At 41.8% G+C, this 17,613-nt stretch overlaps 1 protein-coding gene across 1 annotated transcript; it reads left to right on the top strand.

Annotated features, from left to right (window-relative positions):
- Positions 1 to 3,290: 3,290 nt before the first annotated feature.
- On the top strand, positions 3,291 to 12,749 carry KRT4 (keratin 4). The gene is made up of 9 exons (XM_020966328.2): positions 3,291 to 3,806; positions 6,902 to 7,116; positions 8,268 to 8,328; positions 8,868 to 8,963; positions 9,812 to 9,976; positions 10,263 to 10,388; positions 11,074 to 11,294; positions 11,668 to 11,702; positions 11,835 to 12,749. The coding sequence occupies exons 1-9, from the start codon at positions 3,300 to 3,302 to the stop codon at positions 12,005 to 12,007; spliced, it is 1,599 nt and encodes a 532-aa protein (XP_020821987.1). The 5' UTR covers positions 3,291 to 3,299; the 3' UTR covers positions 12,008 to 12,749.
- The last annotated feature ends 4,864 nt before the right edge of the window (positions 12,750 to 17,613 follow it).

Below are 17,613 nucleotides of genomic sequence, written 5' to 3'. Positions count from 1 at the left end.
GACCTCCCCTGCCCTCACTGTTTCTAGCTTTCCCAGACACCATGATGGAGATGCTTTCTAATTCCTCTTTCTGGGCAGGGGCAGGGGGAGTTTACATGAAGGACATGATGGATGGGGAGAGAGAATTCAGTGTTCAGCACAGAGAAAGACTTTATGGGAGTGTATAAAAGAAAAGAAAAACAATGACAGTGATTGATCCCTGGACCTTCCAATCACTCATTCCTAGGTCTTAAGGCCTCTTCCTCTTCACTTTATTCATCCATACAATGGAGGATCATTTCCATTTTCTCTTTGTTTCTTTTAGATTTTTCTCTTTGGTTCATACAACTCCTAGTTATTTAAGCGCATATCATTTCTGTGTGGATTATCCAGGTTCCAGCTCAAGTCTCTGCCTTTTTCTACTTTTCCCTCCTCGAGTGGCTGCCTGTCTACTCAGGCCTGGGCTAGTAGGGCAGGAAAATGACAGGGAAGAAAAATTCCCCTTCTTTGCTTCTCACTAGCAATACTTTCCAAAAACAGGATGGGAAGTTAATAGGTAATAGTAACATTTGTGGCTGGAGCGAAGATTTGAATGAGGATTCGTGTGTCTCTATTATCCAGGCACCTCTAGCCAATGGGAACATTAGGAGTGACATGTACCATTATGGGATAATAAATTATGTATTCTTAATAATATCATCCTGGCAGCTGGGGTGATTTATTCATAATGCCTCAGCATTTTATATGGACGTTAAATGGGCCAGACAGGACACAGAATAGGGAAAACTATAGGAAACAGACAGCCTGGTGTGGTGGTGGTGTCAGCCTGTAATTCTTGCTGCACGGGAGGCTGAGGCTGGTGGACTGTTTGAGTTAAGGAGTTCTGAGATGAAGTAAAGCTAAATCTGATTGGGTGTCTTGCCCAATCTGATACCCCTAAGTCTGCCACCAATATGATAAGCTCCTTGGGATGGGGGAGGAGGACACTCAGCTGCCTAAAGTGGGGTTAACTGGCCCAGGCTAGAAACAGATCAGGTCAAGACTTTTGTGCCAATTAGCAATGGGGTTGAATGGAGATTAACTGCTATGCTTTCAGTCTGGGCAAGATAGGGAGATGTGGTCTCACCAAAAGACTCCCCTAAAAACAAACAAAAAACCCAAGACAGCAGACAGATGTCCAGTTCTGAAACTCCATGATTCCTTAAGCACAAACGAATAGTGCCTACCATAAACAGAAGTGTTGAGAACAAAATGGTGCAAAGAAGTGATTGTGAATATGTTGTCCAGAAAAAACCCTTTGAGGATACAGTAGGTCTTTTTTTTGTTTGTTTGGTGTTTTTTGGCTAGGCAATGGGGTTAAGGGACTTGCCCCGGGTCACACAGTTAGTAAGTGTTATGTGTTTGAGGCTGGATTTGAACGCAGGTCCTCCTGACTCCAGGGCCGGTGCTCTATCCACTGTGCCACCTAGCTGCCCCTATGCAGTAGGTCTAAATCAGAGTTTGGAAGCAGTGAAGTTGAAGAAGAGGCTGGAAGGGATTCCTGCATAGAGTGGAGGGCTGAACCAGATAGAGGATGCCAGGATGTTGGAGCCCATTCAAAACAGCTCTCTAGACCTGATTGTTTAATCTTCAGTGTTAACATTTACACCTGAGAAATCAAGCGAATGTTACAAAACAGGGTTTGAGTTATTGTTTTGTTAATCATTTAGACTTAAGAAAGTGATGGAGAAAATGGTAACAATACAGGTTAAGGCATATCAGGTGTACATTCTCTCCCCCAATCCCCAAAATGGATTGCTGAACATTTACCAGGGCAGCCCTGGCTGACAAGCAACATGGGTTAGCAGACGGCCTGAAGGATTTAGAATCAGAGGACCTGGGTTAAAATCCTGGCTTAGCCACTTAGAGCCTTGGGTAAGTAACCAAGCCTCATTAAGTGTCACTTATCACTTCTGTAAAACGGAGGCTAATAGTGGTTGTATTACACATCCCAGAGTGGGCATGATGATTGAATTAGATAAAGTGTCATATTAACCATATAAAGTCGTGCCTGCTATTATTTATTTCCTAGATGGTCTATGACTGTTTCTATCTTTATAATCCTTGTTGGTGGGGATAGAAAGGGGTAGGGTGGGGATAGGGAAGGGTGGAATGGACCTTGAGAATCTGGAAAATGGAGGAATAGTTGGTGGTATCCCAGATTATCTTGGTCAGAACCAAGAATGAAGAGAAAAAAGGCTGATGAGATGGGGAAGGGGAGGAAGCAACATATGAAGGGGTCCCAAAGGTCACTTGAGAATTTATAGACCATTAAAAGACTTTTAGGAATCATAGAATTCAACCTTTACTTGTTCACATATGTATATATATACATATACATACGTACATGCACACATATATGAAACCTAGACTTGGACATGTGAAGCTTGCCATAAGCTATCCTCATGGTATAATGGAAAGACCACTGGCTCAGGGGTTAGAGGAACTGGGTTTAAATTCTGCTTCTGACATGGACTACCTGTGTGACTATTTCACATATGTGTCACTTAAGGCATCTAGATGGCGCAGTGGATAGAGTGCTGGATTTGCGGTCCTGAAGACCTGAGTTAAAATCCCAGCTCAAATGCTTACTAGCTTACCAGCTCTGGTTAAGTCACTTAACCCCTGTCTGCCTCAGTTTCCTTATCTGTAAAACAAGATAGCACTTATCTTCCAGGGTTGCTGTGAGAATCAAGTGAGATATTTGCAAAGTATTTTCTAAATCTTAAAGCGTCACATACTAGTTATTAGTTATAATAATAATAATATTGTTATTATTATTACTTAATTTTCTTGGGTCTCGTTTCTTAATTGTAAAATGGTGTTGAACAAGATGGCCTTTTTTATATTCCTATGATCCTAAAACGAGCCAGCGAATGGCAGAAATAGGGCTGGAACCCAGGTCTTCTAACTTGGTTCCTTGCTGAGCAGTATCTGATTCCCGAACACTGCTGAGTTTGCTTTTGATATTGGTGTCATAGAGAGCCCCTGCAGGCTGTCAGGCAGGTGCAAGTGATCTGATCCAAGTAACTGTGCCCTCCAAATGACTTCTGTAGGTGTGTTTAGTGACAAGGCAGGTACAAGAAAGATGGGCTCTTGCCAAAGACCCAGCCCGAGGGATGTTTTAGATTTTTTTCCTTTTATGCCCCTGCAACCAAACCCAACTGCTCCAGCACATATATAAGAACCCTGAGCAGAGGTCTTTTCATTCACTGGCTCTGGCCTAATTCCCCTCTACTGGTGGCGACAGTTCTCTGAAGGTCTTCTCTTCTCCACCAGCCATGATTGTCAGATCTCAAGGCATCAGAGGCAGCTCCAGGGGCTTCAGCAGTGGGTCAGCAGTGGTGGGTGGGGGCAGGCGGACTGGCTTCAGCTCTGCCTCCATCTCTCTCGGTGGAGGCTGCAAATCCTCTTCTGGAGGCTTTGGCAGCCAGAGTCTCTATAACGTTGGAAAAAACAGGAACATCAGCATGGTGGGGAGCCGGCAAGGGGCTGGCTTTGGATTCAGTGCTGGAGGCTTTGGTGCTGGAGGCTTTGGTGCTGGAGGCTTTGGTGCTGGAGGCTATGGTGCTGGAGGCTTTGGTGGAGGATTTGGTGGGGCGTTCAGTGGCCAAGGGGGATCCAACTTCCCTGTGTGCCCTGCTGGTGGGATCCAAGAGGTGACCATTAACCAGAGCCTGCTGACCCCACTCCACCTGGAGATTGACCCAGAGATTCAGAAGGTGCGGACAGAGGAGCGGGAGCAGATCAAGACCCTCAACAACAAATTTGCCTCCTTCATTGACAAGGTGAGCTGTCCTAAGTCTAGATAAGTGCAGGCATTAGGTTGCAGAGCACTGGGGTCTCACACTGAAGGAATCCGGGATTTAGAATCAGAGTATTTGGGTATATTTTGGGTAGGCTTTGACAAGTATTAGTCGTGTGACCTTGGGCATGGCACTTCCTCTCTGGGCTTCAATTTCTTCATGAACAAAATGACGTCTAAGACTAAACTCTAAAACTCTGCGATTCTTTTCTAATATGCTATGTGACATGGAGCAAGTTGCTCACCCTTTCTGGGTTTCAATTTTTCCTAGCTACAAAATGAAATAATTTCTCTAACTCAAGTGATCATAGATCAGTTTTCAGATAGATGACACACAGCACCCCACCCAGAGTCAAGAAGACCTGAGTTCAAATTCTACCTCAGACCCTTACTTAGTTGCATGACCCTGAGAAAGTCACTTAACGTCTGTTTGTCTCAGTTTCCTTGTCTGGAAAATGGGGATAGTAATAGCACCTACTCCCCAGGGTGTTGTGAGGATAAAATGAAATAATATTTGTAAAATATACTCTGCAAACTAAAGGTTTGCTACATAGCATTATCTAAATGCTAGATGTGAATGCTACCTCCTGGAACTGGTAGGTGAACTCAGGATATTATAGAGACCAAAGTAAACCTGCTGGTGATCTTTGAGTTCACAGGCTGTGCTATGACATGTTGGACAAATGATAAATCCTTTGGATTCCAGTCCTTCTGGTTGTAAAGTAGAAATCACCATTCCACTCAATGGCCTCTCCATCTAAAAAAAAATTTTTTTGATGAGGCAATGGGGTTAAGTGACTTGTCCAGGGTCACACAGCTATTAAGTGTTATGTGTCTGAGGCCAGATTTTAACCCAGGTCCTGACTCCAAGGCTCTATCCACCGTGCCACTTAGCTGCCCCTATGGCCTCTTCATTTTGAGAAGGTTTTGGCTTGGGGAAGAATATGGCTTAACTCCACTGGAGTGACTGTGAAGACAAAAGAATGGCCTCTCCTCTAGTCCATGTCTGGTCTAGCCAATGGGTTGAGTAAGAGCCAGATGTGATGGCTGGTAGAGTGCTAATCAGCCTTCAAACAGCTGAGTCATGCATTTGAAAGAACTGGATGAGTACGATGCCTAATGCCCTTTCCCCCAGTTGCCACGACAACTCTTTCATGAGTTCTACTCAGATAGGCTTTTAAAAATACGTCTAAGTCTTGCTCATCCGATGTGCAAGGGCCAGATCAAGAAAATTTTGAATGTATCTAATTAGAAGTTGACAAAAAAGCTCTGGATTTTGAGTCTAAAGACTTGTGTTCAAATCCTGGCTCAGTAAGTTATTACCTAAGTGATCTCTAGTAAGATATATGACGTCTCTCTCTGTGCCTTGGTTTCCTTTTCGGTAACACAAGGTGGCTGGATTAGAAAATTTCTAAAGGTCCCTCTAGTTCTAAAATCCTTAATGATTTATTATTCTTGTTAAAGGCCAGAAAGTGGGGAATATCATGGCCTTTTTGAAGTATATACCAGTATTAGAACATGTAACATGTTACATCTTCTAAAGCTAATGTATATCCTAATACACTACTAAGTATACATTAGTATTAGAATGCATCTGTGTAAACTTAGGAAGTATCATTGACTCTCAGTGCTTACTGATCTGAAGGAGACCAGTTTTGAGGCCACCTTAATCTTCCCTTATTTCACTGGGCTGAGATCTAGGTCATTCCAAGCTTCTTCTATTTACACACTATATATCTTTTATACACAATTATTTTTTTTCATTATTGAATCTTATTTTTAATTTATGGAATAAAACAAGCATTTCCATAACATAGTACAATAAAAAAGGTGATTGCGCACAAAACCACAAATCTATTATGCACAACTTGCTATTTCTTTCAAATATACAATGAAATTATCATGTAAATTTCTTTTTTTCTCTTCCCTCCTCCCCACCCTAGGGATGGCTACCCATAGACACAAATATATATATATATATATTATATATATATATATATAATATATATATATATGAAAAATTATTCTATGCACACTATTTATCAGTTCTTTTTCTGATGCAAATAGCATCTTTCTTCATATGTCCTTTGTTGTTAATTTAGGTATCAAAATAACTTATTCTTTCAAAGTTATTCTTAAAACAATATTGCTGTTATTGTATACAATGTTCTCTTGGTTCTGCTCATTTCACTCTTCATTATTTCATGCAAATCTTTCCATGTTTTTCTAAAATCATTGAGCTCATCACAGTAGTATTCCATCACAATCACTTTCCACAACTTGTTCAGCCATTATTAATTATGCACAATTATTTGCGTGTTGTCTTTCCCATTAGGATGTGAGCTCCTTGAGAGCAGGGACTGTGTTTTTGCCTTTCTTGTTATCTCTAATACTTGGCACAATGGCTGGTCACATAGTAATAAATGCATAGATGTTGAATGATTGTCCTTCCACTGGCAACTCCAAGGAACATAGTGAGGGACCATTTAAGGCAGAAGTTATCACTGAACCAAACTGAGAATTCATGTTTGAGTGCTTACCTAAGCCCTTATCCTGGTGTGACCTGTCAAACTCTTTTCACTAAAGGAAAGCTTGTAGTTACTGTATTTCTAATGGAAAGCAGAGAGTCATAGACTGTTAGTATTGGAAAGAATCTTAAAAATACAACTGTTTCATTTAAGAGATAAGGAAATTGAGACCTACTTTTTCTAACGTACCTTCAAGCTCTGAGTTTATGATTATTCTTCCCTCTACTTCTAGTCAAGATTAGATGACTCACTTCTTAACTCCCCTTCTTTTCATATGGAAGGTATTTCTCTTTCAGAAACTCAATTGCTGGAAGAGAAGAACAGTGTTCTTTCCAGGGACTCTGTTTTCAAATAAACCATTCCAGGGTGTCTGGAAGTCAGAAAGGTCTTTATTTGCTCTACCTTAAGCCCCTGAGGCCTTGATGAATCAATTCTGTTTCTGAACAGAGGGTTTCCCTTCTAAGGCTTCTTTGGGTTAGCTGAGCTGCACTGCCCAAGGCTATATAGCTTCTGACACTGGCCACTTGGCTTCTTTTTTTTTCTTCTGTAGGTGAGGTTCCTGGAGCAGCAGAATAAAGTCTTGGAGACCAAGTGGAATCTCCTGCAACAGCAGACAACCACCACATCTAGCAGAAACCTAGAACCTTACTTTGAGACCTATATCAACTGCCTGAGGAAGAAGCTGGACAGCTTGCTCAATGACAAGAGTCGCCTACAGTCTGAACTGAAAACTATGGAGGACAGTGTGGAAGATTTCAAGAACAAGTGCGTAGGGCCTGGAGTAGTGGGGCAAGGGCTGTCCCGCTGCCAGGAGTCGGGCTGGTTGATTTCTGGGGTCTCTTCCCAGGTCTAACTTTCTGGGAGCCTGATATCACGTGCAGATGACCATTCTCAACCCAGGCATACTCTCCTTAAGCTCCTAGTCATTAGTTTAGAATCAGAGATACTGAAGGGTCAATAAAGGTCATTGAGTCCATCTTCCTTCCTCTAGACATCCACATCTTTTGCGCTCAATAAATTGGATGGTTAAATAAATGAGTGGATGAATGGATAAACAAATAAACGAGGAAGTGATTTCATATCACCAATAGCCTAGTTGACATCTAAAACCAAATATCTCTAAGTCAACGTGTCCAAAATAGAACTCATTATCTTGCCACCAAGCCTAGGCCTCTTCCAAGCTGAAGTTCAAGAATTAGAGGCAGTTTTGATGTGATAGAATGGTCAAATAGAAGACTTAGAGTAGTGGAAATAGGACTGGCTTGGTAGTCAGGAGAACTGGCATCTAGTTTCAGCTTTATCCCTGATGAGCTGAGTGACCTTGGGCAAATCACTTCTCTGGGCCTAAGTTATCCTCATCTGTAAAATTAGATTAGATGATAGTTAAAGTACCTTTCAGGTCTGACATCTATGATTCTGATTCCCAACTCTTATAAGCAGTCAACTAGTGTAACTTAACTCAAAAAATTGGAGACCAGATAGGCATGTGGTGGTGAGAAAATACAACTCCTTCTTCTTGTGCTAAGAGAGCTGTTTCTACACTGTATCAGAGGGTCTCAGATATTGGCAAGGCATCACTATGATGGCCAAATTGAGTAGAAATCTTGAATTCTTTCCTTCTGTTAGCATCAAATTACCTGGCTGAGGGCCAGCTCTTCTCTGTGTGGCATTATGTAGACACAAGTCCTCAATTTCTTTTCTTCTCCCTTTAGAATAAACATTTAAATTTTCTCTTTGTTTCTATAATGTCAAGATTGATTTCCAGGGTTTCAGTCTTATGGAAGAATTCTGGAAAATTCTATTTTCTGGACATTTCCAACTATCTGAGTGTTTGATAGCCTTTAGTTATGTGGCTCAAGAAACATTAGCTAAGCATGCTTTCCTTCTCCCATCCCTCTTCTCTCTGACCCCAACAGATATGAAGAAGAGATCAACAAGCGTACAGCTGCTGAGAATGACTTTGTGGTCCTCAAGAAGGTAGGATGTGAGCTCTCCAAAGGACTGTTTTCTTGTTTTTTTGGTGTGTGTGTGTGTGTGTGTGTGTGTGTGTGTGTGTGTGTGTGTGTGTGTATCCCTGGAATTTTTGAACAGTGCTTTCCATATAGTAGGCAGTCAATGAATGCTTATTGAATTAAGCTGATGATGAAGAGGGCAGAAAAATGCCTGTTATGTCTTTTCTTTCCTTTTTTTGGTCAGTCTCTGACCTGCTTCATCTAGTTTAGCTAGATACTCCGATCAATACCCCAAACCCCATTCCACTTAATAGTGCCTAGGTCAAAGGGAATTGGGGAACTGAGCTGAGATCTGAGAAATTAAGGCTGTATGATTTGTCTAATTCATCCCTTTTCCCCCAGATAGATTTTAGAACTGTCCCTACAGGTAGAATTTGATACCATACTGGCCACTGTCCCCTTCAATTAGTTTTTTTCTATGTACTTATTCAAATCTAACTGAAATCCTTCCTGTTCCATGTCCTTCCAGTAACAAAATGCTACCTTATCTGTCCCTCTTTGTAGGATGTAGATGCTGCTTTCATGAACAAAGTGGAGCTGCAGGCCAAGGTGGATGCCCAAAATGATGAGATCAACTTCTTCAGGGTCCTTTATGAGATGGTGAGGACTCTTATTCTCTGGATCTGTGATACTGCTGGTTAGAAATAAGGCCCTGTGCATTTAAAGGAACTCTTCTTCCCTGTCTGGAAAATAAAAACTCATTGGAGAACAACTCAAAATGGTGGAAGTGATCATAAACCAGAGATTATACAGATGGAAGTGATTAGTTCTGTTAGTAGAATTCTTCAGGGTTAAAAATTCCGTCGGTGAAAGCGACCCATTCCATCTGATGGAGTGCCCCCTGAGTTAAGAGCAGAGTATTCTTTTCATATTTTATTCTTCATATTCATATTCTTTTCAAGATACTCAGTGAATACTAAACTAAATTGAATTAAGAACTTTTGAAACTCAGTTCTACAAGAACTGAGTAGGACTATTCTCCTGCAGAAATTAATAGCTCATACTGCTGCTACCATTTTGAAGTTGCCAAAACACTTCCCTTACAGCATCTCTATGAGGTATTTAGTACAGTGGAAGGATTATCATTTCACAGATGAGGAAATTTTTAAAATATTTTACAGATGAGGAAATTAAGGTTCAAAGAGGTCATGACTTGCTTACAGTCACATAATTAGGAAATATGTGTCTAAGGTGGGACATGAATCCATGTATTTTGATTATTAGATCATGACCTTTCCCACTATGCTATGCTCCTACTCAGTGAGTCCTTTCTGTCCTACTGCTTCCTCTATATAAGTGCTCCCAAGGGGCTAGCAGCTTTAGGCCAATCCAAACCTCTATGATCTAGTCCTACTTAAATTGAAAAAGTAGATTTTTAGCAATCAGAAATAATTTAGAAGGATATACCTTAGGGTGCTGAGGTGAACATCTATCTTTGTACTTTGTAGGAACTGTCCCAGATGCAGACCCATGTCAGTGACACCTCTGTGGTCCTCTCCATGGACAACAACCGATCGTTGGACCTGAACAGCATAATTGCTGAGGTCCAAGCACAGTATGAGGATATCATCCAGAAGAGCAAGGCAGAGGCTCAAAATCTGTACCAGAACAAGGTGGGTGATGGGAGAGTTGGGGGTTGGGCATGGGCATGGTCTGTGAGGCTCTGCTTCTGGAATTTCTAAGACTACTCCACCGTCCATCATTAAGTTCTTGGTGAATTTAAGTAAAAGCCCCAGCTAAGCAGAATGATGGTTAATTTGCTTCAAAGGGACCGTGTAGATGTGTCCCCAAACCAGGCAGAGATGATTAGGGATTATTTAATATTTGGGAATGGGTATTCATGCCATCCAACTTGGAGAATGGACAGTTGACCCACCTTGGCATTTCCCTGACCTTCAGGTCCAGCAGCTTCAGAATTCTGTTGACCTGCATGGTGATAGCCTGAAGAATACCAAGAGTGAGATCGCTGAGATCAACAGGATGATTCAGAGGCTTCGGGCTGAGATTGAGAACGTCAAGAAGCAGGTGAGTCCCACCTCTGTTCCAGAGTCAAGGAAGATGGCATGGGGTGGTATGAAAGTGCAGGGTCAGGGAATGACAAAGCAGAGGAATGCAAGGGAGGCAAAAGGGTGAAGTGGCTAAAACAGATCAGATGGGCATCTGCCCTCTTAATAAGAAGGCTAGAGTAAGGAAACGTGGATCCAGGTCCTAGCACTGCCCTAACTGGGGGGTGACTTTGGATGTGTCATTTCCCCTCACTAGTCCTCAGTTTTCTGTAATAACAATAACAATAATAATAGCAATAATGATGATAACTGACAAGTATCTATTCCTTTCGGGTTTTCAAACTATGTTAGGCAATGTGGCATATAGAGTGGTGAGAGTTCTGGACTTGGAATCAGATTAATAAGCTTTTTTAATACTTTATTTTTGTGAGACAGTTGGGGTTAAGTGATTTGCCTAGGGTCACACAGCTAGTAAGTATCATGTGTCTGAGGCCAGATTTGAACTCAGGTCCTCTTGACTCCAGGGCTGGTGTCCTATCCACTGAGCCACCTAGCTGCCCTGTAAAACTTTAAAGTGAAAGGATTTGCATTTGAATCCTGACTCTACCACTTACAATTGGTATCACTCTTGTCTAGTCTCTTGCCCTCTCTGGGACTCTGTGCTGTCTGACAGTTAATATTTCCTTGCCCCACTCCCCCTATAGTGCCAAACTCTGGAGACATCGGTGGCTGATGCTGAACAGCGTGGGGAGGTGGCTCTGAAGGATGCCCTCAGCAAACAGACTGAGCTGGAGAGTGCCCTGCGGAAGGCCAAGGAGGAGCTGAACCGGCTGTTGCGAGAATATCAAGAGCTGATGAACGTCAAGCTGGCCCTGGACCTTGAGATTGCCACTTACAGGAAGCTGCTGGAAGGAGAAGAGTGCAGGTGAAGTGGTGGCAGAGGTGGGGAGACCCAGAGAGAGCGTGGAAGCCAGTAGGCAAGGAAACCAAACTTGGCTTGTGAGCCCAAGTCTCTCTCCTGCTGCCTGGTTCAAGTCTCCCCTGGAATGTTTAGAATTTTGGTCAGGTCTACTCCAGGCTGGAATAGTTTTCTAATGAGAAGCATCAGACATGTAAGCATAAGGGCCTTTAGTTAGACCTGAGGAAGTTTTCCTTCAAGAAACTGTTGTTCAAATGAAACAGGAAGTATGAAAACAGTATTCTCATCTGTTTGGAAGGGTGAGAGGAATAATCCTATCTAGATGCAAGGACTGGACAGGATGACTTATGATTCACTAGGTATTTTTCTCCTCCCACAGGATGTCTGGAGAATGCCAGAGTGCTGTAAGCATCTGTAAGTAGCCTTTATGTCCTCTTGCTCATGTATTGAGTAAGATTTGGACTTTTGGAGCCTTGGTTTTAGATTTGTTGATTTAACCCAAGACTGTTTATTAATTTTTTTTTCTTTTTGCTTCTCCCCCTACAGCTGTGGTTGGTGGCAGTGTCAGCTCTGGAGCTCTCGGAGGAGGATTTGGAGGCCACTCTGGCTTTGGGCTGGGCAATGGTTTAGGCAGCGGAAGCAGCTTTGGGATTAGCGGTGGTGGTTCCAGCACCAAAATTGTCTCCTCCTCTGGCCTAACCAAAAGGAGCAGCCGATAATGGTGAGATGGCTCCCTGTAAGCACCTGAGTGCACTGCAACCCTATCTCCTCAATTTCTGTGCCTCTTTCACCTAAAGCTCCTACCTCTGCCCCATGCCCTCTGGGCCTGGCTCACAGGAACTGCTTGAGGATGAGAGAATCCTCTCTTCTCCCCCTTTCCAAGAATATCGGTGAAGAGATAGTGTCTTTGGCCAACTTTTTCTAGGTGTTTTCTGCCTTGTTGAGGCTGTGGGCTGGCTTCCTGACTGGACCAGGAGGGAGTTATTGCTTGACTCTCCATCTTGGTCAGACAGAGGAGAAAAATAGCTAGGAGGCTTTTTCCTCCTTCTTTTAAGTAATCATACCCTTTTCTCAATAATATGTGCTCATAAATGGCACTTCTCAATCTCTTAACCAGATGTGCAATCTTCTAGCCATACCATGGTGGGCTTTGCATTCTTCCAAACAGACATGCCCTTTCCCACCCAGATATGGTTTCTTCCACCCAGATCGGGGTTTGTTTACATTTCTACAGTCAGATACATCTTCTCCCACTTAAAATAGGTGATCTAATAATACTTTTACCTCACTTCTGCCAGTCCAAAATTCATTCTCCATCACCAAAAAGTAAAAGTCATGGTTCTTCAAGGTTGACACACAGTCAGTTGTCCTTTAATCTCCTCCTCTTTCCCCCACTGCTCCCTCACTATCTTGTTCTGTTACTGTTTTGGTGTATCTTCAATAAAATGCATTTTTCATTCATCCTGGGCCAATTGTGTTTGTAAGTAGGACACAGGGAAACATGTGGCTGAAATTATTCAGATAGTTCATACCATTGAGATAAAAGTGGCTTCTGGGTGGAATGATTTATTTATGCCAGGGATTCTTAACTTTTTTTTTTTTTAATGTCACGGACCGCTTGACAGTCTGATGAAACCTATGGATCCCTTCTCAGAATAGTGCTTTTAAATGCATAAAATATAATACGTAGGATTACAAAGGAAAACAATGATGCTGAAATATAGTTATTAAAATTTTCTTTAAAGCAAGCCCATAGACCTCTAGGTTGAGATGCTTTAATCTAGAGGCTTTTTCTTGACTTAAGTTTTAGCTTCTTGTGTCCTCTGGCACTGAGTGGCTAGAGGAACCAAGAACGGTGAGAAATATCCACCCATAAAATTGATGACAAGTCCTTGGGTAATGGCAATCTAATTAAACCAAATTCCTCCCCAAAATAAAGAGGCCAAGGCTGAGAGAAAGGCTGGCTGGCTATGCTCTCCAATTGGTCAGATTCTCTACTAGCTAAATTCAACCAACCACTATAAACATTCCAGCTTTTTCACTGGACTCCATGTAGGAAGGAGGCTAAAAATCCAGGGAATGGGTGAGGTCTCCCTGTCAGAAACTTGTTCTAGCATTCGGTTATTGAATGAATGAATGAATGAATGAATGAATGAATGAATATGTTCAGCACATGGAACTTGTGATTTTTCCAGAGTGGGGACTCCTTATGGAGAGGAATATCTAAGCCTCCCATAACTTACAATCTTAGAGTTGCTTGAGAGTTACTGAGGTTAAGTGACTTGTTCACACAGCTGCTAAATGTCAGAGGTGGAATTCGTATCCATGTCTCCTTAAATCCCAAGTCTACCACTCTATCCTCCGTTGACTCTCCATGAAGGGCTGAATAAATATATGAATGGGTAAAAGACTCAACAAAGCATTCTTGTCTCCTTAACTTCCCTGCTTCTTCAGGAACACATCAGTTATGCCCACAGGCTATGCAGTTAAGGAAATAATAATGGGACAGTGAAGAAGGAAAGTCACTCAGGCAACAGGAAGTCCTTCTGCAGATGTAGGGGGAAGATTGTTGTTGTTATTGATAGAGGGGGTGGTAATAGCAATACACGTTTTTTTTTTTTGAATTGAGACTTGGAGATCATGCAGTCTAATGTTTTCATTTTACAGATGAGGAAACTGTCACCTAGACAGGGAAAAGGACTTGGTTAGTGACAGAATTGGGACTGAACCCCAATCTCTTGACACATCCCTTTGCTTTTCTGGAGATTCTGTTTGGGTGAAAAATTGAGAAAGTTAAAGCATATTCACAATCACCTAGGGGCTTAGAGGAGCCTGGGAAGTCATCATACCCAGCTTACTCCTTTCTTTTGGAGCCTGGGGCCAAGCTCTCCCATTACATCTACTTTCAAAGTTCATAACTAGTGTTAAGGTACGGGAAGTCACCACTGAGATATCCATTGTTGAAGTTTTTAGGTGATATTTATTATCACTTATAAAAGATATACAGGATCAAGAGATAGCCATGTCAGACAGTCCCCTCAAGTCCTAGGATTCCCAATTCTGGGGTATAGCTGGTAACCAAATAGATGGTCCTTCACCATCCTCATTTGGGATAACAACTCAGAAGGTTTTTATACAAGGTATTACTAATTATAGCAATAGTAATCTTGTGCTAATAGTACAAGAAGGTGTCAATGGAAAATTCAGTTTAACCATTCTTTGACCCAGGCTGGGACTTTGCCACTATGGTAAGGAACTTCCTTCCCCTTCACCTATAAGTACAATCTTCTTTTAGGGGGAGGTCATCACTTAGAAAAATAATGATAATAATTCTGCACAGGTTTCTGGCCTGAGATTATCTATATAGATTTATGAATACACTGCCATCTATTTTGCAAGCCATCTTTAGTGGAAGGGTCTTCTTAGGTGATAGGGGGTCTCCTTAGATAGAGTCTAGAAGACCTGAATTCAAATCCTATTTCAGATACTAACTGTGTGACCCTGGGCAAGTCTCTTAATCTCTCTGTGTCTCAGTTTCCTCATCCATAAAATGAAAGATTTTAGCTTGATACTTTCCAGCTCTAAATCTAAGTCCAAGAAAACTTCTAGTAAGCTCTCAGATGTACCCATTTCTTCCTCCCCACAATGTTGCTTGTTTCTACCCATCCTAGGTAGATGTCATTGTCCTCCTTGACTGCTGAGTAGCTCTATGGCTCCCTACTACCCCCGACTGGGTAATTCATCATACTTTTTAATTCCAATTCATCTCTCCCCAGTGATAGTTGGCCCTTCTCCTTGCTGTGTAGATCTCATTGCCTCTCTTGTCTTCTGCTTCTTCAACCCCTGACCTGTGAAATCCACCTCTTTGACATTGATGCATGGCTCCAATGCTGCCTTGGGGCATTGGGTGAGCAAACATCCAAATGGCAAATTCCAAGGGGTAGATATTTGGCAGGTGATTTTTATTGAGAAACCCAAACCTGCCAGAGGGCTCTGTCCTTCACAAATACCACTAATCTCCTAATTGTCTCTCTTTCTTATTGCCCCAGCTTCTCCCAGGCATGTGTCAGAGGAGGAAGTCTCCACAATGCTGTCAAACTGCTTCAGTGTCTTCTCAACATTGTTCCCTGCCTGCTGCTTGGCCCCTGGGAAAATACCAGCTCAGCTCAGCTCCAGATGTCTTGGGCTGGGGGAGCCTGGGCTTTGGCAGGGGTGGGGCCTGGGTTTCTTAAGCTCTGCACTCAGCCGTGGTACACCTTGAAAGTTACAGGTTGGAGTACCTTCCCTTCCCCACTTAAAAAGAAAAATACATAAATAGCTACACTTTGCATACTGCCTTTGCTGCCATTCAGGGGCTAATGCCTACATCACTTCTGGGTCTTTATATGTGCATGGGCAAGGGTGAGGGTTTTAATTTAGGACTACAGAATGAAGACTAGATCCATGATTTCATGGGTTTAGTGAAGACAAAGTAGGGCAGCACCTTCTCTGTAATTAGTAGTCTTAAAAAATGTGTCTTTTCTAATTAAAAAGTATTGATTTTCTCTCCCTGTCAATCTCTGCTGGGTGGGCAGAGAGAGAGAAAAACAAGACCTTTTTTTTTTTTACATGCATAGTCAAGCAAAACTAATTCCCACATTGGCCACGTCCCAAAATGTGTGTCTCATTCTGCATTTTGAGTTTATCACCTGTCAGGAGGTGGGAATTAAAAAAAATTCTTTGGTGCTCTGGAATCATGATTGGTCATTGTGTTGACCAGACATCTTAAGTCCTTCAAAGTTTGAAACTAATAGTGTTAAAGAATTGCCTAGACTATTTAGAGTATCATAGAATCATAGATTTAGATCTGGAAGGCACTTTAGAGGCCATTAAATCAACTCCCTTTATTTTACAGATGGGGAAATGGAGGCGTAGAATGGTTAAATGACAATGGTCACATAACTAGTGAGCGTCTGGGGCAGAATTGAGCCTCAGGTCTTCCTGACTCTAGTCTAGCACTCTGTCTGCTCCAAGAGATTAAGTAATTTGCCCAGGATGATATAGGCAGTGTGTGCCAGAGATAGGATGTGAACCCAGATCTTCCTGGCACCAAGAATGGTTCTCTGTCCATTATCCTACAATGCCTCCCATTCTGATGTTTTAATTGAAGTCCTAAAAATCTGATTTTAAATTTGAAAACAAGCAAACATTATTTATGGCACAGTCTCCTGGTGGGAGTCCCATGTTACCCAATCTCTACAGTCAGTCAGATTGGACAATCTGGGTTGAAAAAAAAAAGCCATTTTTCTATCGATTTTGAACTTACACAGATCTGTCAAGCTGGACTGGGGTCAATGCTACCCACCAGGGACTGCACTGTATAGATACAGATGTTCTTGTTTGCTTGCTTCTGAAACCAGTTCAGAAATCCAAGGTTCTGCACCACGGGGTCTAGTGTCCAAAGAAGCCTTAGAGATCCCCGCCTCTAACTGCCTGTTTTACTGATGAATAAAGTGACTTTTCACTGAAAAACAATCTTACCCATTCCAGCAATAATACTATTATGTTTACTATTTTTGTTGTAAATATGAAAACGATACAGGATTTACCAATAAAATATACTAGGATGTTACGTATTTATTGTGTGTTTAAGATTTGTTTGTGTGCTATTGTAAAATTATGATAAACTCATGATTTTATATGAATGCCATTTTGCAGATTGCTTTATGGAAAGTATGAGGGTCTTTTATTTTTTGTAAGAAAAAGAAACCCTTACATCAAGTCTGAAGTCACTGTAAGCTAATTACTTCATATTATAGTCCCAATTCCATTTCTACCAGACTATAAGCTTTTTGAGATTCTATTTACATATAAAGACAAAAATATACCCCAAGGTTGAACAGATATAATTTTTTTGATAAAGCATACTTTTCAACTATATCACTGCTTCTCTGTGTATATGTGTAGACCCTGGAGTTGACTATATACACACATACTATGAGGTTTTGATTTCCGGAGAATTAGGGACCTCATGTCATCTAGACCATCATATACTTGAAGGCATTTTTCCTACAACATGGCCACTTACAAATAAATGAGCACCTACCCTTCACTTGATGTGAAGGGGCAGCCCCTTCCATTTTTGGATGCCTCTAATTGTTAGGCTTTTTTTGTTGTTTCATCATTTTCAGTCGTGTTCAACTCTTTGTGACTCCATTTGGAGTTTTCTTGGCAAAGATACTGGCATGGTTTATCATTGCACTTCCTTCTCCAGCTCCTTTTATAGATGAAGGAACTGAGGCAAACAGGGTTAAAATGACTTGCCCAGGGTTACACAGCTAGTAAG

This window comes from Phascolarctos cinereus, unplaced genomic scaffold, assembly GCF_003287225.1.
Source record: "Phascolarctos cinereus isolate Bilbo 61053 unplaced genomic scaffold, phaCin_HiC Scaffold_1;HRSCAF=81, whole genome shotgun sequence".
Lineage (NCBI taxonomy): Eukaryota > Metazoa > Chordata > Mammalia > Diprotodontia > Phascolarctidae > Phascolarctos > Phascolarctos cinereus.
This window is presented reverse-complemented; position numbering and strand designations above follow the sequence as displayed.